The sequence below is a fragment of the Lissotriton vulgaris genome, chromosome 12 (assembly GCF_964263255.1).
Source record: "Lissotriton vulgaris chromosome 12, aLisVul1.2, whole genome shotgun sequence".
In the NCBI taxonomy this organism is placed as follows: Eukaryota; Metazoa; Chordata; class Amphibia; order Caudata; family Salamandridae; genus Lissotriton; species Lissotriton vulgaris.
This window is the reverse complement of record NC_141700.1, coordinates 249,261,940-249,283,110: the sequence shown is the minus strand read 5'-3', so window position 1 is coordinate 249,283,110 and position 21,171 is coordinate 249,261,940. Positions and strand designations below refer to the sequence as shown.

The following is a 21,171-nucleotide window of genomic DNA, read 5'->3' as shown; positions in this document are numbered from 1 at the left end:
CTGGTGATATATGTGAAACTAAAATTGACTTGTTTAAGTTTGTGAGACGTTTAAAATTGAAAAAACATTTTGAATCAACAAACATTGGAAATCAAAGTTTGTAAAATAATTTGGGTATAAGAGTGTCTGATGAGAGCTCAATACAGAATATTTTGAACACACTCTTGCTACTATCACTGACTGATTGTGAGGACGAGGTGGTGACTTCAGAGATGATTATGAGGGATCTCAACATCACAACAGACTACCATATTTCTAGCAATTTTAAGGAAAAAATCTAGATGGACACCCACACTCACATCAGTTAACAGTATAGATCTCTTTCACAAACAAGTGCTAGCAGATTTGGACAGACATGAGGACAGGAACACAAATTTTAAAATTAAAAAAGATAATTTGACATTTGGAGAAAGGGCTGCCCTGAAAGAACTCAGCAGCAATAGAGATATCACGATAAGGGAGGCTGACAAAGGGGGTAACATGGTGGTTATGCGTAGCAAATACTATAATGACGAGATCATGAAACAATTGGATAATCCAGACTGTTATGAACCACTGAATACCAACCCCATATAGGCATTAACAGAACATATCAACACACAGCTAAAGAGATGGCATGGGCTGGGGTTGATTGACGACAATGAACTGACTTTTTTTAAAACGGACAGACCCAGATATCTGTGTCTGTATACACCTCCTACAGTAAACAAGACTTCAACATTTCCCCCAGGTAGACCGATTATCTCGGGCATTGGGGGCCCAACGGAAAGAATTTCTGAATTTGTAGATGTCTTTTTAAAACCATTGGTATCCAACTTACCAGCTTTTATTAGAGACACAAAGCATATACTAGGCATAATGTCAGATTTCAGCTGGGATGAGAACATGTATATGGTGACTTTAGACATTACAGCATTGTATACAAACATTAAGAGAGAACCAGGACTGATAGCTATCAGGAAAATGATCAACAGCAGATCCGCCAGTGCCTGGAACCATGCAGAGATGATAATTGAAATGGTAGAGCTCACACTAGACAACAATGTTTTCCTATTCCAGGACCAATGGTACAGACAAAAACAAGGAGTGGCGATGGGCTCCAGGTTCTCTCCCTCGTACGCCAATCTGTTCATGTGTTGGCTGGAGGAGAAGAGAATCTGGGGTCCAGAGGGCTCAAAGTGGAATGATTTTATACTTTCTTGGGGAAGGTATATAGGCGATTGTCTAATGATTTGGACAGGCACACAGACCAGACTAAAGGAATTCATTGATTATCGTAATTCTAATGATTGCAATATCCGATTCACATCGGAAGTGAGTAATACCAAAACCTTATTTTTAGATGTTGAACTTTTTGTAAAGGACAAAAAAATTCACAGCAGATTGTTTCGCAAGGAGACAGCGTGCAATTCTCTACTACATGCATCCAGTTCACACCCACAGCATCAGATACGTGCAATCCCCTATGGGGAATTGGTCAGAGTCAGATGCAATTGTAGTGTAGATACCGAATTTGAGGAACAAAAGAAAGGGACTTTAACAAGATTCAGGAAGAGAGGGTACGATGGGCCTACTCTTAAAAAAGCAGAACAGAAGGTAGACAAACTGAAGAGAGAAGATGCATTAAAGGACAAACAAAGGACCTCCACAAATGCAGAAATGCGTGGCTTGCATGTGTGCCGTCAAGAAGAAAACACAATTTCAAGGTCCAAACGGCAGAATCTATGATATTAGGACAAACATCAACTGTTTGACTAAGTTTGTTGTGTATGCCATAGAATGCAAATGTACGAAGAAACACATAGGCCGCATTATCAGAACACTAAGAGACAGGGATTGGGGAACACATACGGGCAGTGAAACAGGGGGATATGAGGTACCCTTTAGCTGCGCACATGTCTATTTGTCCCTCACAGACTAACAACAAAACGTTTCAATTCTATGGAATTAAAAACACACCAAGACACCCTAGAGGTGGCAACAGAGAACTGGACTTACGTAAAAAGGAAGCACTCTGGATTTTGAAGCTCAGCAGTACAGAGTGTGAACTTAATATTAATCAGGAATTACATTATTTTCTCGGTGACTGAATGGAAAAATGAACAGGATGTATGGTCTGTGTGTTCAGGTCACATGCTCCTTAAACATATATGTTGCAATGCCGCTAACTGAAATGTATGATTGAAAGATGCGGAATGAGTTGAAAAATTACAAGTTAAGCTATGACCATGCAACACAGCGATTATTATTCTTTCTGTTTTTCTTGTATTTAAGAATTTATGATTCATTTCTATTAGGAATACTGTCTATTTTTAAATATTGAAAAGTATGTATCTATTGCATGTTTTTAAGGTTCTTAATGTTCTAATCTTAATGGATGGAGAGAAGGAAGAGACATAAGGACACTCCACTTGATAATATGAGAACAGGATACCCACACCACTCACTTTAATTACTCATTGGGGGAACATTGACATACGTTTCTCCACATGTCTGAATTGCTAAGATTACTTAGGGCTTAGACACTTTATAAATATAACGGACTACACAGGCAGAACACCACCTGTATTTGGAATTAAAAATAAGCACTCCGATTTCTTGAATAGTTTATTTCACTTAAATACAATATAACGCCACACAATGTTGATTTAAATTTATTACAAGGTATTTCTGCGTTTCAGAACGCTTGCACTTACACTAGGAACTTTCCTAAAACACTGAACATAGTATTACTAAACGACTGCGCTAGATTTGCACGCTACAAGATGGCGGCCATCTCTGCAGACCCAATCCCAAGGGACTGCACACCGCCGTGACCGCGCGTTTCACGTAGACACGCCCACACGCGCTGGAATCAGGAAGAGGTCTTATACACATGCTGGGACCGGCACTCAGGAGTTGAAAAATGAACACGGTTGCAACGTGGAGTGGCGCGCTGGGAACAAGGATACACTTATGACAGGTGAGGCGATTACCAGGATGACAGTATTTTGTTTGTTTTAGGGCGTGGATCGCCCATCTACACGAGTGGTTTACATGAATGGGTCCCCTCCATTAGGGCTGATATTGGTGCTCTTGGGTTACTTGGTAGTTTACCGTCCTGAATAGGTGAACCACGAATGGTATTAACTCTCCAAACAGGTCTTGCGATAACAGCAGCTACATGTGAGAGGATAATTCGAGCTATAGAAAGACCTGGATGAGTTTACACTTGTGGGTAACAGACTCACTATAGCGGGGGATTTACAGATACTTTGAGGTAACTTTAGATTTTTTATAATGAATAGATTTAACAGCACTGTTGTGTCTCAACTGATCACTTGGAAGTTGTCATTAGTCACCTTGCAGATATAAGGGTGGGTCCCTGAACAGGGTACTTAATGGAAACATATACTGTTATATAGGGATAGATATTTGGTTCGGAGAATGCCTATGGACAGCATTATGAGGTATAAGGTTACTGACTTTTATACCTCTATTGGGCTTTACAGATACCTGCACTAAAGATTAAACAAGGAGATATTCGAGCGAATCGAGTTGGCGCGTCGCAAGATTTGGAACCCCAATGTGGGTTGGAATTATCACCACATTTCAAGTAGGTGTTAGTATATGGAATATGGAGTGTTTCTGTTTGAGTTCATTATACTACTCATAGTGACAATGAATTCGTAACTAAAGTATGGTGTGCTCTTTTCTGTTTTCAATCTACAGAAATTACGGATTTGAAACATTAGGTATTTACCAGTTTGGGTATGTCAAAGTATGTAATAGCATACTAAACCTGTCATGTTGGGTTGCATCAAAATGTATCTTAAAACTTCACTGTCAGTATTCTATTTTTTCCTGTGGGCCTTTGTGTGGAAACACTGCCTCCAACTGTGATGTTTTCTGTGCTATCCAGAAGGGCATTTGGTCACGTTGAGTGGGCATCCTTCTCATAACCGCGTTCAGCATTTGTGGGGTGATTTTAGTTGCAGTCCCTCGCCGTAGACCTGCTGGGGTAATTTTAGTTGGTTGAAGTGAGAGTGTTCTCAGAACGAACTGTCAGATTTCTGTAAAAATGTATCATTTCTTTGTGGCAATGTATCAATGTGTAGATGCGGTGTGTAAGCCGTTAGGACCGGCCAAGTCCCTCCATCTCTGCTGAGCGGACTGCGTCTCACTTTATCTGTGGTGTATGGGAGGGCGCCTTTAAACCAGTTTATATGCTCCTGGTAACTTGCAGAACTTCAGTGTCCTCGTGTGGACAACGTTCTTATGGTGTTTCATCGGGGGTGTAAGAATGAAATGTATTTGTGCGTGCATCTGCAGGTGGAAATTTAACCCTTGAATAGAATACCTCCGTCCTGAATGACTTGTGTGCTTCAATCACAAATGTTACAGTCCCACCTAATTCTGAGACTCCAAACTCAGCTAGTTTTAAAGTAAGTGCATTTCTGATTTTTCTGACATAGCACCTTCCTGCTCTATATATCCACTATATTCGCCTGTAATGCTGGTGCAGTGTTATCTTCGACAGACATTGTTGAAAGTGTTTCAAGGAAAATGAGATAAGGTTTTATGCACTATGTAAGAAACTGCAATCCTTCAAGCTTGAATAAACCTAAAGCCAATGCATAGAATTTGCCTACTCAGCTACTGTTTTTTTTCCCTTCCCACTCCAGATGTCTCTGGGTAAATGTGAGTTGGGGTCTCTGAGAAAAAACGACTGAAACACTCAGATTTTACCATTAAGTAAGAACCAAACCAAAGTTGGTGACTCAATGAAGTGTAGTTCCTTTAAATCTATAAAGGATCTGCCCGTTTAGACAACATAAACTATGGGAATTGTGTCCAGACTGATTCCAGACACCCCGACCGGATATGTTTGCCTGTAGATCAGCTAGCTCACAGTGCCACTATGAACCCCTCTTACCAAGGAGCGAACATGACAATCCTGTCCCATCAGGGATCATGGAAACAGAACAGTACTTTTCGTTCAGTCACTCGTGCTCACTTTGTCTCAGATAGATACACAGAATAAGGGATGAGGATGTTTGCAATAAGCATTTATTGAACCAGCGTCATTCTGGTGTTAAATATGTGTGCTGCAACACATATAAGACAGAAACAGATATATACAGTTATAATCATCAACTGAGTAAATGGGTGGTAGAGTTCTACCATAGTTCTCAAACAATGAATATATGCAGGCATATAAATACATGACAGTAATAATGCATACTTCTACGATGCAAACCCTAACTAGATGTACCTAAGTGTATCGAATCGAATCAAAATCTTTATTCGAATTTTTACAAATCCATAAAAGCAGTACAAATATACAATCCCAGTGAATAAAATAGCCATGATTCCAAATACATTTAAAAAACAACACATTACAAAATACAGGTTATTTAGCAGCAATAGTACAAAAATTTACTAGGGGTGCTCCATTGTTTTCCGTACATAGGTAATGACTCGTACAAAAGTGCTAGTGCGGAATATCAGTTCATCATTATTCAAAGTTAGCAGCATCAAATAGGATTCCTCCAAAGAGAGTGGTCTGTACTTCTTAAAATATGGAACTAGGAACCATTTAATGTATTTTAGATAAAATTTGTAGAAAAAGAAAAAATGTAAATCATTTTGTACGCTCATATCATCACATGGGCACAATTTATTTCCAGATCTTATTGAAGAATACCCTAATGGGAAGCATAATAAAAATCTAACAGTGCCTGCCCTTAAACGGAACAGGAGTGATCTTTCCCAGTTTGTCATTGGCAATGTAAGATACAATGGAATTGGTTGTATATACAGATCTTTGTTAACATAAGCCTGGATAGTTGGTTTAGTTAACTCCCCCGCCAGTCTGTCTTTGCTATAAAGTGCATACAGTGCAGACTTTATCTCAATTTTGTCTTTAGGCTCAATCTTACTAGGGTCAAGGAAAAGGTATCCTTTACCTACACTACTCAGTTTTTTAGAAACTCCAGAGAGCCAGGGGATTGTCATCCCTTTCTCGCAGTTAAGACAATCTCTTATAATATCTTGGGTTAGGGAGGCCAATTTATTCCTCCAGATAGCCAGCCAAAACATGGCCGGTCTAGATGCTATAAAATCTGATACAGAGTGCAAATTCAATTCACAGTGACAAATATACTCTGAAGAGGAGATAGGGGCTCCAAGGATTTTTCTGCAAAAACGATTTTCCTCGGTCTGGATACTAGATGTTTTACCTAGACCCCAAATCTCCGCCCCATATGTTGCTACTGGGACGCACTGTAATTTCAATTTTTTTAAAGTGCTCTAGTGGCACCTACTTTCTTAGGCCGTGGGAGGCTAAGGATAGAATTAATGGATTTTGAGAACTTGCTCGTGGCGTGGACCAAATGTCCACTCCACGAGCCGTTCGCAGCAAAAACCATTCCTAAGTAGGGAAAAGTATTAGTGGAGTAAAGTTTGTCTAGACCCACCAAAATAACACTGAGCTGTCTCTTCCCCGAGCCACAAGACATAATAAAAGATTTTTTTAAATTTACTTTAAGATCTAGTTTATCCATATGTTGTGCAAAGTTTTTTACCAAACTACGTAAAGCATTTGGTGTAAGGCCCATGAGCACCGCGTCATCTGCATAAAGCAGAGTCGGTAGCAATCCCCCCCTTATTTTTGGGACATCCGTAGTTGCCAGTTTTAAGGAATTATTTAGTCCATTAATATAAATAATGAACAACAGGGGTGCTAAAACGCACCCCTGCCTTACTCCTCTTTCTACTTTTATGTGCCCTGATACTTCCCCCGCCATTCCAATCCTTACCTGTGCCTTTGTGTCGGTATGTAGGTAGGCCAGGAAGTGTACAAGGGGCTCTTCTAGACCATAGTCTAGAAGAATGGACCACAATTTAGACCTATTTACTAGGTCGAATGCGGACGATAGGTCCATGTATGCTAAGTAGATTGGTACCGACCGAGCGATGGTATATTTGCCAATCACTAAGTTTAAATTCAGGCACTGCTCTGTCGTCCCAACCCCACTTCTAAAACCCATTTGACAGGGATCTAAGATCCCTGTTTCGTCTACCCAATAATTTATTCTATTTTATAACACTCGCCCCAAGATTTTAAGGGTGTTGTCTAGGAGTTAAATGGGTCTATAGTTTACTGGATCTGTTCTTTCCCCTTTTTTATATATGGGCACTATTACACTTGTTGACCATGTATCAGGCATTGGCACTAATGGCAGACTATTAAAACGTTTTTTTAAAATAGGTGCCCAAAGTTCAGGTTTCCATTTGATAATGTCTATTGGAAGGCCATCTGGCCCAGGGGTTTTATTACCAAGGCTTTGTGTAATAGCCGCAATACCTAAGTGTACCTAACATGTATGTAGGTGTATAGCCAAGAATTTCCCTAGGAAAAAGCCAACCCCATTACCTGATGTGAGAGAATGAAGGACCCCGTCTTGGTCTCAAGTTGGACACCCCGCGAGGGATTCATCTTGTTTTTCCCTGGCTTGTGAGGTAGAAATACCTCATTAGTGATGAATGGAATGATGACAATAGGACCAGGAGTAATGAAGGTTACCGGTAAGTAACATGACATTCATAGAGAGATCAGAAAGGAGGTAATTTGTTGATAATAATACATTTGACTACTTGTTTTAATATCATAGTAGTTCACTTTATCAACTTCATTATTTTTGTACCAAGTTCGGTTCAATTTGTTTTCTTAGGAAATAGCTTGTAATTTTAGTTGCTGGTTGGTTGGTTGGTTGATAGCTTTATTTCGATATGCAGATATCTTAAAAGCATTACATACAAATATAAAACCGCAGATCATCAATTTAAAAATACATTCGGGAATTTAAAACAATAAGAGAATACCATCAATGGATACAATAAATTAGTTTAAAAATGAATTAAATTGATATAGTCAGTCTTTTAGAGTGAATCAACCATACCCATTTTAAACATTTTGAGACAGCAAAGACTATAAGGGGGGAGGTGTCAGTTTGTAAAATACGTAGTGCCACCTTGTGCTGGCGTGTCTCAAATAGTCTAAAAACAGGTTTGTAATTTTAGTGCAACCCAGTTTGTTGAGCATATATATGGGCCCCTCTTGAAAGTACTCACAAAGATATTATCAGTGTATGAGAAGAGGTGGAATGGTGGAGCAGTGAAGTGGTGGAGGTTGATAGGTAAACCCCTACCACTCACTGTTATGCTGGTGTGGATTCCCTTAGCACACCATGAAAGTTTGAAACTATTTCATGACTGACTTTTAAAACCTGTGTAAAACCTGTTGATTTTTTCGTTGGCTTTATAATACAATGGTGTCCCATTTTATTCAACAATGACTTGCGGGGAGCTCTGACTCGCTTTGTGTAATTCAGGGTGAGTGTTTCTTCATGGTTCTCCTGCAGCTGCTTGTTCCCGCAGGTAAATGCAATCAAATATAACATTGTTTTTACATGGTTTGCTTCCAGCAGTACCAAACTGCTAAAGTGTAAGCCTGAAAAGATAAAGAAAGGCAAGAAGATGAGAATTAAAAAGTGTTTTGAAACAAAATGGGTGGTTGGGTTAGGGTGGAGACTCAGACAATGGAGAGCAGTGGGATATGGCAGGACATTAAGCTGAAAACATGGGGTAGAGGGCAGAAGTGGAGGCAGCATAAGCCTAAAAATGTCAATCCTAAAAAAGAGAGACATGCAAGAAGGAGAGAGTTAAAAAATGTTTTGAAACAAAATATTTCTGTTACTGAGGTGAAATTTCAAATAGCAATTACAACACACGTTGGTGAACAACACTAGCCTGCCAAACCTCTAATTGCAATCACGTGCAGGCCTGCGGACAAGTCAAAGGTACGCCTCTCCTAAATGATCAGTGGGAAGGATGACTACATGAAACTGCCTCTGTTTCATGATTACAACAGAGCCTGATAAGCTGGAAGAAGAAAGGGCTGTTGAGTCTCAACAACACAGAGTCTTACAAAGCCTGCAAGCTGCACAAAGCTTTGCATTCTACGCTGAGTCGCCATGGACTGTACTGAGCTGCTGCTGCTGGTCGCAGTGGTTTTGTGCTTCCTTTTTTGGCATGTAGCCCGTCCCAGCAGATTCCCCCCTGGACCGTGGACTCTGCCTGTCATTGGAAACCTACTGCAGTTTAACACTAAGGATCCGATGAAGGACTTCGACAAAGTAAGTATGCTCTGCCTCGCTTCATAGAAACAGAGTCAATCATTGGTGTGGGAAGGGTGCAAAGGGCCATTGTGCTTGCAAGGATAATGGGCTCCTTGTCCCTTTGTTTGGTAGCATTAAGCAGCCATAATTTAGGTGCAGAAGGTGTTTCACCCTCCTGCCACTGCACCTACTGCACTATTGATAGCTACGCTTCTGAGCAGAGTGCAAATCATGGTGCAGACAAGGTGAGAGAGCTGTGAAGTAAATTCATTTTAACGTTCATCTTATATCTGCATAGGGCAGCAAGCCAGCTATGCAGGGCTTGTGACAGAGTGTGTGACAGCCCAAAAAACTGAAAGCCAGGAGGGAGTGGAAGTGGCAGCACAACGGACGATGGAGGGCAGGATGGCTGGTGTAGGGGCACAGACCCAAACCACGGAGAGCAGGAGGGAGGTGACAGGGCAGCAAGCTGACCGCATAGGGCATCAGGTTCCTTAAAAGGCCATAGGGCCTTAAAAGGCAGAGGTTAACAGGGAACGCCCCAATAACACTTAATTGTTGATCCAGTGGGAGATTCAACAAGGAAAAGGGAGGGCGAATAATGAATAAGACATGCACTGGCTTGAGGAGGTTTTTTTGGAACACACAAGCGAGGTGTGATCTGAAGTGCTTTAGTTCTTGTGCTCCTGGGAGTTTGAGGCAGGCGTGGGGGAAGGAGACCTTAGTCCAGAGTTCTTCAATCTGTGAGGCGCGCCACCCTGGGGGGGCGTGACACAATCTATGGGAGGGCGCGCACTCCACTGTAATCCCTTGGAGAACTCCGGTATGGCTGGAGGGAGGTGGGAGGGGAAATCGACAGGGCACGAAGTGCCTGTGCTTTTGTTCTGTTAACCCTCCCAGGAGTGGGGTAATTCACGAGCTGACAGCTTCAGCTGCAGTGGGAGGCAGGATGACTCCTCTGCTAAAACGGAAAGCAAACCAACAGACACGCTTTCGGTTTTAGCAGAGGAGACCCCTGCCTCCCATTGCAGCTGAAGCATTTCAGCTCTTATGAATTAACCCCCTCCTGGGAGAGTTAGCTCTTGCCAAAGAGGAGACACATTTTCCAGGGACGTTTCGAGGCATGGGCGAAGAGGGCTCTGGGCAAGGTGGGCTCTGGCTCAGGGCCCCAGCCTTTCAAAGGGGGAGGGGTGGATTTGGGGCGGGGTGACTGAAAGAGCCAGCTCTGTTCTACAAAGTCTTGTCCTCATGACCTTGACATTTTTTAAACCCAATGTCGTAAATAGCGTGATGATTTTAGATCAATACAGGACCTCACATATCAGAAATGGAGGGTGTGACAGAGATTATTTGCAGTAATATTAGCGAACTGCTATTGACTTACATACTGAAAACACACATCACTATCCCTGAATATCAGATGTACACACATTTAGTATTTGACCAAAGAAGGCATGAAAGAGCTGAGACTGGATCATAAAATCAAAGTTGGTCCGAACTGGGGCCCCCAAATACATTTGGCCCAAGGCCCCCAAAATCCTTAAAACGTCCCGGAAAGTTTCTTTTAAAATTACACAGGCAGACTCGCAAAATGCCAACCAGCCATGTGTTGTTTAAACAGCCTGCAAATTGACTGTCTTGACACTAGATAGTATGTATTCATGGCTGGCTTTAGGGCTGGTGGCGCCTGGTGCGAAAATCGTTTTTGGTGCTCCCACACCCCATGACTGCCTCCTCTGATTCTCTCACTACCACCAGGCATATGTGCCATTCATAAGTTATTGCCAAACACAGCACCTCCCCATGAGGTCGCCCCCCCCTCCATAGGTTAGCGCCCAGTGCGGCCGCACCAGTTGCACTGCCCTAAAGCCGGCCCTGTACGTATTAATTTGTAATGTGACTTTTCTGTCTTTGTTCCCTTTTATTATCAGCCATGGATTATTCAGGCAGCTCTAGAAAACAATTAAAAGTTATTTCTATTTATATTTGCTGTTCAGAGTATCCACAGACAAGTGCTGAAAATTCAGCTTTAGGTGACTGCTTATATTTATATCATCTGTGACATCAAAATAATAAGCTGGCAACCCTAATCATAAGATTGGACGTTTGTTAAGGGATGAGCACATTATTTTCTTCCACTACCCTGATCCCTGGTTACTGCCATAATAGCAATAGTTTAACACATTTGAAACCCTACACTGCCGTCAATAACATGCTGAGTTATTTCAAGTGTCTGGGATTGCACCTTGCATTCAGACAATTTGCTCCTCATTCTCGCCCTTCACTTTCACCCTCACCCTGCACTCACACTGATCCTGATACACTCACACCATTCACCCACTTACCCTCCACTCACAGTGATAACTCTGCACTCACAGCGATCACAATGCGCCCACACTGATCACAATGCACTCACACCATTCACCTGCTCACCCTGCACTCACACTGATCACCATGCACTCACACCATTCACCCACTTAACCTCCACTCACAGTGATCACTCTGCACTTACAATGCACTTGCACTATTCACCCTGTACCTCACCCTGCAGTCACACGAGCACTCTACTCAACCTGCACTCGTGACACTTCACTCACCTGTCCCCCTCACTGCTTAATCTGCAATCTCACTCAAATAAGCCCCCCACTAACCATACATTCATTAGTCCCACTCTGCACTAACATGTGCACCCAAATTTATATGGTCACCTCACTCACCCTTGTACACAAGTATGGGAATGTCCTGCCCCATCAAGGTTTTTGTCCTAAATTGCAGAAGGAGACATCTAAATGCAATTCAATCCAGCCTTCCAGGGGCCCCTTGATAGGGGCAGTTCTGTTTTTGCCCTGATGGCCTGGAATAATTCCTAAACAGATTCTAGCAAATACTGTTTTTTTTATTTATTTTTTAATGTGTTTGATGTGAGGGAGTCTAGTACTATTTGCAGAGAAATGTGTTTGTTTCATGCAACAACCATAAAAAAGTTAACTATAAAAAAGTTAGATCCAAGCGAGTCCTCACATAGGAGAAATTGGAGGATATAACAGATATTATTCTTTGTAAAATTAGTGGGCTGCTGCTTTGTTACAACAGTGAAAACACAAACGCTTTTAGAATTTCGACTACAGCGCCTGTGCACCGTTAGTAGCCTGGCTAAATAGGGTATGACAGAGCTGAAAGTAAATTATTTACACTCAAATCTGTACTGAACAGGGGCCCTCAACATAGTTTTTGCCAAGGGCACCCAAAATCCCTAACATGTCCATGACATCACAAAGTCTGTCAGACAACATTGCTCTGAAGTAAAATAGACAACATCATTAATGTATTATTATTATTTTTTTTTAAACATAAGCCTGATGTGTCCTAAACCCCCATTGCTTCAGGCAAGCAACTTATCATACCACTAAGGAATTCTCAATTAGGTGTTCGTTCAGCGCCCTCTCTGCTGACTTTCAACTGTCTAGTAAAAACAATTTCGTACAATTTATCTTGGAAAGTGATGTTTTGAGCTGTGTAATAAGCCTCGGTCATTACACCACACCCATTCACAAACCTGCAGTTTACTAAACACTCTCATTGTATTGAACCTCTGTTGCTGGATATGCCCGGAATATGCACGTGGGGGTCGATTCCAGATATTTCCGTCAGGCGGTGGGGGGCTCAGCCTACAAAAGTTTGAAGACCTCTGCCTTAGTCTAAAGCCAAAGGGTTCAACTTTTTAGCAGCACATGGGCCCAACCCATGGCGTATATTTAAATTCACTAACAATCAGGGGCGAAACAAGTAATGTACATTATATACATAAACACATTATATTACTGACGGAATTCGGTGAAGAAAGGTTTCGTGTTTACAAGGGATTCCTTCAGGTCTCGCAAGCCTACCTGGCATATTCTCAGGCCACGCTCCCCAAAATTAAGTCACTCTAGGTTCAAGCATGCATCCACTCAGTGTCATCATTTCTGGGTGTGGAGGAAAGTCTGCCGGGGAGAGGGCTGCATGCACTTGTTCACTCACCTCAGTACTGTGAGGCAGATCTCAGCCGCACGCTGCGCCCATGTACCAACGGTGCGCGCCAGAAAAACGACAACACCGCAAGTTTATGGAAATGGGAATATGGGTGAGGCAGACATTGCGTTGACATAACGCGCGCGTTTAGTGGGATGCGAGGCACGTTCATAGGAGCATCCCATCAGAGTGAACGGAAGTACATGTACTTGCCGTCTTTCCGTACACATGTTGCTGCGTTATACAAAATCAGTTATTTATTTATTTATTTTTTATCTCCGTACTGTTTAGTTTCAAGGGCTTTATATAAGTGCCACTCACGGACATGCCTCAACCCTATTATGAAAATACGAGGATAAAAACCCAAAAAAACAAAACGTGACTAGAAAATGATATGTTTATGTCTGCCTAGCATTTTACTACCTTGAATGAAATGTCACATTAGCATAAGAAATACAAAATATTTTTTTTTCAAGAAACACACACAAAAAAAACCAACTGCAGATAAATCCAGCTGACAACACTCTAAACATTGACAAAACTTTAATGATGTTTTGGTTGGGAAGGTCAGCATCCCATAGAGCTCTTAAGGTCGAAGACACTTCTGGAAAATCTCAGCCCAGTTGGTTGCAGTGAATAGAAAGGGCAGGGCTGTTGTATGAAGCGATACATAAAAGATAATAGTAGTTTTACATTACCATTGGTAGGCCGGGCGGTGGTGTAAACTAACCCCTGATGCTGTCACGTTTCAGATTTGGCAACAGAATGCAGACCGTAGACACATTCTAAAGGTTTGTGAAGACAGCTTTTGAACACAAGCATTTGCAATGCAAGGTCTCGCATTTGCCAGGACTAGAGTTATTGGCGTTGTAAATGACAATGTTTTTTATGTATGTGTTTTTGTTTGGAGTGGACGTATGCAGTTTTACGGGGAATTGTGTGGGTTGAATTGGAACTGTTAGCTGTGGCATTCGGTGGGTTTGAATTGTGTGGTGTGCAGTGCATTTGTGTAGTGGAAATATGTGGCATAGTGAATTGATAGGGATAAGAGCTGCACAGAATAGATAGAAACCAAGATAGCGAGGGATAGGTAATTTGTGCACAAGCGGTGAAAGAACTTCAGACAGAGGAGCAGAAAGAGTATGTGAGAAAGAGAGAAAGAAGGGGATGGCTGGTCACAGATGCATAAAGAGGAAGCTCCTGTGGATAAAGAAGACACCCTAAGAAGAGAAGGAGCGCGTGACTTTGCGGGATGGTAATCTTGAAAAGGCTGGGAAAGAAACTGTGATCAAAGAGCTGTGAGAGAGGCGGGAAGAGTGTGTGAGAGAGTTAGAGAGAGGTGTGAGAGAGAGAGATACCATGGAATGAGACACAGTCGCCAACGAGGCCTACCCCTGCACTGTCCTTGCCCCGAAGACGGAAGCTGACCTGCCGTTAACTACCGATTCTTCATCTTGCACGATATGCTATGTACCTAGGGTGACCAACCGTCCGTAAATTTCACGGACAGTCCGTAATTTCGGCCGTCTGTCCGTTGTCCGTGAAGGATTCTTTAACGGACGCCATTTGTCCGTAATTTTAACCGGGCACGGTCGCACATCCCTAAAGCAGGCACAGCTTCCACTCACCTCCCTTCTTGACTTGACATGACACATTCAGGGCTGTTTGCATCTGAATAGATGCCCCTGCTCTTGAAGCTGCAGCCCCACCCCTCACACCTACAACCCTTGATGAGCTGTTAAGAGGTGCTTGAAGGTGGCTCAGAGGGAGGGGCTGCAGCTTCAGGAGCAGGGACATCTATTGAGATGCAAACAGCCCTAAATGCGTCTTGTATCTGCAATTTGTGTGAGACATTCCCTTTCTGCCCAGGGCCCCAAACATCCTACAACCGGTATGGATTACACTGAGGCAGCACATGGTTCTCATCACAGCACAGAGCTTAATAACTGTCAACAAATTGTAAACAAACCTCGATTCTTCAAACATGCAGTCTTTAATGTAATAAAATAAAGGAATGGCACAATTGCACCCACACTGATTAACAAAGTAAGGAGGACAATCAGTTAAATCAGTTCCCTCGGAGTATCTCCTTTAAGTATTGTACATCACAGTGGGGGCTGGTAAAAGTAACATTTTGGAAAGAGAGACGGACTTCTCATTGTCTTGTCCAGGAGGGGGTGAGGAGCCCTACCCCACCCTGGAAGAAACCAAGATGATACTAGGATACTGCATGCCCACCCCTGTGCCCACCCTGGTGGATCCTGGTCCCCCTCCTTCCCACCCCCTTCCCCCAGTGATGGCTCCTGTCCCTCCCCCTCCGCCCCACCTGTAGTGAATCCTGTCTCTGCCCTGGGTGGCTTCTGTCCCAGTCCAGGAATGGCTTCTGCAGCTCAAAAAGGCTCAGCTCAAAATGAATATGAAAAGGTGGGTGAGTGAGTAAGTGAAGGGATGGGTGGATGGCTGGTTGAATTAGTGAAAGGGTGCATGGATGAATGAAAGATTGAATAGATGGATAATAAAAGAGGATGGATGGATTGATGAGTGAGTGGTGGAAGGATGGAAGGGAGAAAGGGTAAATAGCTGGATGTATGGGTGGAAGGGTAGCTGGATGGGTAAAAGGGTGGATGGATGAGTGAAATGATGGATGAGTGAAAAGGTGGATGAGTGAGTGGGTGGGTGGGTGGATGGATGAGTGAAATGATGGATGGATTGATGAATTGATAAGTGCAAGGTGAATGGATGGACAGATGAGTGAAAGGGTGGATGTAAGGATGGATGAGTGAGTGAAAGGGAGGGTAGATGAACTAAAGGATGAATAGATGAGTGAAGGAGTAAAAGGATAAATGGATGAGAGAAAGGATGGATGAATGATAGGGTCAATGGATGGATTCATGAGTGGATGAGTAGATGGATGGGTGGGTGGATGGATGGATGGAAGGAAGGATTGCTACGTGAAAGGGACAATGGAGAGAGAAAGGGAGGATGGTGGATGACTGAAAGGGTGGATGGGTGGAAGGATGAGTGACTGGGTGGATGGATGAGTAAGAGAAAGGATGGCTGGATGGGTGAAAGGGTAAATGGCTGGATGGATGAGTGAATGGATGGATGGGTAGAAGAGTGGATGGATGAGTGTACAGATGGCTAGGGTGAAAGGGTGGATGGATGGATAAAGGATGGATGAAGGGATGGATGAGTGAAATGATAGATGGAAGGATACATGATGGATAGGTTTGCAAATGGTTGAATATGTTTGGATATGGCTGGGCTTACTTATATACCATTGCGCGACCTCTGATGTGTCTGTAAAACGTATCCAATTGTCCTGAAGTTTTGTCCTGAATTTTGACCTCCTGTCCTGAATTTGTGTCCTGAATTTTGACCCTTTGTCCTGAATTTTTACACTCACCGTCCTGAATTTGCACCAATGCCAGTTGGTCACCCTATATGTACCGACAAGTCACCCAGGAACGTGCGATGCCTGCCGGTTGCTCTGCCTAAAATTCAGCACGGTCCGCCAGGTTCCCACCGCCGTGCGGGTCCCCTGTGGAAAATATTGGTGGAAAGGGGGGGCGGAGGTGGGGGGGGGGCACTCGTGGCACCTTGAGGGCCGGTTTCGCCCCAAAGTGGGAAATCGGTAAACAAAACAAAGCCTCGGGGAGAGGACTGCCCCAAGCTTATCGGGCTCGCTTCGGGAAACCCACCGGGGAGGTGCCCCGGAGGATGCTGGATGCGACATGCAAAGTATTCACAAAAAGATCATGGGCAAGAATTATAATTGACAAAGTGACTTCCCCGGCGTGCCTACTCCGAGGCTCGAACCCGGGTCCTCCGGGCCTAAGGCGACCGCCCTACTAGGTGCGCCACATCTCGACTCCGATTGACCAATACCAGCATCCAACAATTGTGTGGCAGAAAGCCAGTGAGTCCGCCCAAACCTGAGACATGGCCACAAGTGCCCGGAGAAAGGGGAGGGGGGGGTTCTACTTGAGGCACCATTAAGCTCTCCGAGGCCCGATGGGGCGGAGTGACCAATATCGCGTGGGTGCCCTTTTCCCTCCGCTACCGATCCTGAGAAAAGAAAAAGCGTGGGGGCGCGGGGGGGTGGGTTCTCTTGTCCAGACTACTGGAGCCCTGGACTCAGGGCCGGACTGGGAACAGAGACCGGCCCTGGCACACTGCTCAGCCAGCCCCCCCTGGGGTGAGGGGGAGTGCAGCAAAGCAGTGTGCGAGGGCCGGTTTCGGCCGATTTTGTTACTAGGGGCCGATATTGCCGACACCCAGTAACAAAAAAACGGCCCCCCAGGGGTCCAAAATCGGCCCCCACCCTAGCGGCCCACCGGGGAAATGCCCGGTGCCCGCTATGGCCAGTCCGGCCCTGCCTGGACTTCGCTGCTTGCTCCGGTGAATCCCTTCTAGACTGTGTGCGCAGCGTTGGTCTCCCGGCCCCCTGTTTCAGATTAAATACAGAGGCGCCATAATTTGCCTTTCTGTACTGAAATCCATCATTAAATATGGTGTCATGTGAGGAGTGGCAACTTTGCGCAAAGTGAAAAATGCACACATTTAAAAAGACACGCAAGTAGAGACCAAAGAGCATGAAAAACAAGCATTGGCATAGCCAATTGGTCTCGCTTTTGGGACCTTATAAGTATTTAGTTATGCAGCACAATATCCTTGGTGCAACAACATCAACTGTTGCATGGCTAAACACATATAAGGTCCCAAAAGCGAGACCTATTGGCTATGCCAATGCTTGTAAAATGTTGGATGGGAAACTAGGTAGAAGTGAAAAGGGACACCAGGGCAATGAGTATGGAAGACTTTACTCCTACCTGTTGTGAAACTGAGGAGATGTGCACGTTACTCACTCACTTGAAAGGTTCCTTTCCTCTTTGTCTCTCGGGTGTGACCCTGCAAAAAATGAATCTTGTCCAATACACTTAAATGAAAACTTCAGCTGGGCCAATATTTTCACGTCTACGGACCTTACATTTTGGAACGATGGCTGGGCTGGGGCTGCCTGCGGGATTCCTACTTTAAATCTCAGGCCCATTTCTGGACTGTAACCCTAAGCATCTTACCAATGATATTTTAACTTAAAAGAAATCCACAGCTGATACATTTTTAGGTCTCGCAGACGTAAAAAGCAGGCGTAAGCCTGCTGTCTGCGACACATCTTTTGCTGGCGTGTCTGGAGGAATGTGAAGACAGCGATCGCCCACGCGCTTCGCTGTTTCAGATTCGTCCGTGTGAACACGCTTTTGGATCTAGCTGCTGGGAGCTTGCTACGTGGTCTGGCTTTCGTTTAAAAGCTTTAGCGCTACGTGGTCTGGCTTTCGTTTAAAAGCTTTAGCGCTTTCATTTTTTGAGTGCGTGTCTTTATTTGGGGACAGCGTTAATTCCTGTTATTTAATTAGTAAGCTTTGGCCAGACATTTTGTACATTATTTGCGCGTACACAGACAGGCAAAGCCACGCTTGCGCACACACATCCCCCCCTCCCTCCAGGCATACACACACAGGCAGGCAGGCACACACACACAAGCACACGCACGTATGCACGCACCCCCCTCCCCCACCACTCACGGGGCTCACGCGCACACACAGACACACATATCCCCCCCTCCACTCACCGTCTTTTTTGTCGCGTCGCTGAGCTCCTTTTCTCTGGCGCAACGAGCAACACCAGCCTCTTCCGGCCGCGTCACAGGCCCCGCCCATGTCACGGGCAAGGATGCCTGACTTCCTGCTTTCGCCCCCGCCAGCAACTCTGCTTCATGAAAGCGTGCAGCAACCTAGACCGGTAACTTGTGATTGCGGGCAAATTACTTGTTCTCTTTAGTAACGCATCGCCTTCACGTGCTTTAGTGCTGAGACTGCTTCGGAATTTCAATGTTTTTCTAACTTCTAACACCCTTCGGAGAATTCGGCCTCTTTGATGAAAATTTACAAGCTTTTGTCATTTTTTTTCCTCGTTCGTTTCCTTTGTTCCTCTCTATATTTTTCATGCTTTCCTCTCTTTATCTTACGCACCATACCTGCTTTTCTTTAGAAACCATTCTGTGATTCCAAGGCTGCCTCGGTAGCTGTACGTCTGTTCAGAATTTCAATGTGATTTCCTTCATTGCTTATGCATGCATGCTCACACTTGGTCAGGCTGATGAAGGAAAACAAGTCATACGGAAAAAAAAGGAGGTAAGTCATGGGGGAGGGGGGTCCAGGTCTCTTGCTGCTTTGTAACACCACTCTCCGAATTCTCAGTGACGACCAATAATGATAAAACTTGAGGAAATGTATGAGATCACACATTCGACTGAGACTTGTTGACGAGACTGTTTTTTTTGTTTCACTGCTGCCAGCCCGGGAGGCAGAAAACACTCTTTCTTGTGTTAGGTGTGTGTCAGTGCTAATAAAGCACCCTTTGGTTTGGTGGCTTATAATGCTTTGTGATCTGTGGTGTGTCAGCATTTCAGCGAAGGTCTAATGAGCACAATCTATAAAAATGTACAGAATGTATTCTCTTAAAGGTGCACAGGGTGTTCAGCAGTAGGTATGGAAACAACATTCTAAAACCCTCAAAGGTCTTTCAAAGCCAGGTGCAAATAAAAATCAATCCTAGTCATAATAAAACATGTTAAATGAGCGCCAAAACGCTGGGCTTTTAGGTGTGCCGTCAAAGAAATCAAATGTCCACCTAATTAATCTCTGAACATTTTTGTGGGTGAGAATGTTTACTTCCAAGTGGAGATTTCTGCGCCTCTGCTTGCTCGTATCTGCTCCTGGGGGCTTATTAACGAAGCTCAGTGAACCTAAATTGAACTCTAAGCTTATTTTGAAGGGGATTAATTTTCTGCAGTTACATACTACAAACATAATTTGTGGATAACATGGAGGTCATATAAATAATACACTGGCCTTCTCCCCCCTCAAACCTGCCAGACGGGGTAGACACACACCCGCCAGCTGGTTCACCGTGGAGCTCAAGTCCTCCAAACACACCTGCAAATGACTGGAACGAATGTGGTGCACCAATAAAATGCCCAACAGTCAAGCCAACTTCAACAAGCATTTGCAATTCAATAGGTCTCGCATTTTAGAAACTTTGAACTATTGGTATTCTGAATGACACTGCCTTTTAGTATTGCAGGTTTTTTTAAACACATAAATAAAAGGCATTGCCATTTACAATGCCAATAGCTCAAAATCTCGCAATTGCGAGACCTGTTGCATTGCAAATGCTTGTTTTTGTAGTAACCAGCAGCAAGGCGAGTCTAAAGCGACTTTAACAATGACATGGGATTTTAGCAGCTATGACCCGGCGCTCTCTCAAGAATGCCAAATAAACAGGACTCTGACATTTCTGCTTCACTAACTGAAAAATAAAGGGATGGCCTCTGAAAATCCGGCCTCTCGCAGTTGCTTGTTATCAGGACATGAGATTTGCTATCGGTCGGCAGTTCAAAGCCGGACCTTGAAAACGATTGACTGGTTTTGAGAATCTTCGTGCTCCTTTTATCTGCTCCCTTCTAATCCCTTCGACCGTTTTGAAGTACCCGTCCCTTGCTCCCTTTCTCCCCCCGGCTCTTTTCAACATTTCCAACCACAGCTCTTCAGAAAGAAACCTCCTCACTCGACCAAGATAACGAGATTTAACTTCTAGTTGAATCTGAACTTTATTTCATTTGAAAACTTTGGGTATATTCTACTAAATGAGCTTTGACAATCTCCGGAAAGCCAATTAAATATATCAAATTGGTTTAAAGGAATCGCAAGGATTCGCAATTAGGAAATCGCAAAACGTTTGCTTCATGCATCTGGCCCTAAACTCCCTGCTCCAGCAGCAGGATATGAAGTCCCCCGCGCGCCGGCATATAGCACACAACCCCTCGATGACATCAGGCATGGCACCGCAGGGAATCACTAGACTGATACAAATGTAGCACTAATCGGTGAGTGTGAGCCTACCAGCAGCCTTATCCTTAGCCTGAGCCCACGCTTGG

General features: G+C 43.9%; 1 protein-coding gene across 2 annotated transcripts in view; it reads left to right on the top strand.

Annotated features, from left to right (window-relative positions):
* The first annotated feature begins 8,911 nt into the window (after positions 1-8,911).
* LOC147673880 (cytochrome P450 2D17-like) overlaps positions 8,912-21,171 on the top strand; it is a 464,170-nt gene continuing 451,910 nt past the window's right edge. For both annotated transcript variants that reach the window (XM_086947760.1, XM_086947759.1), the window contains exon 1: positions 8,912-9,179. In XM_086947760.1, the coding sequence (XP_086803886.1) occupies positions 9,018-9,179 (162 nt within the window). In that variant the 5' untranslated portion in view covers positions 8,912-9,017. The remainder of the gene's footprint in view (positions 9,180-21,171) is intronic.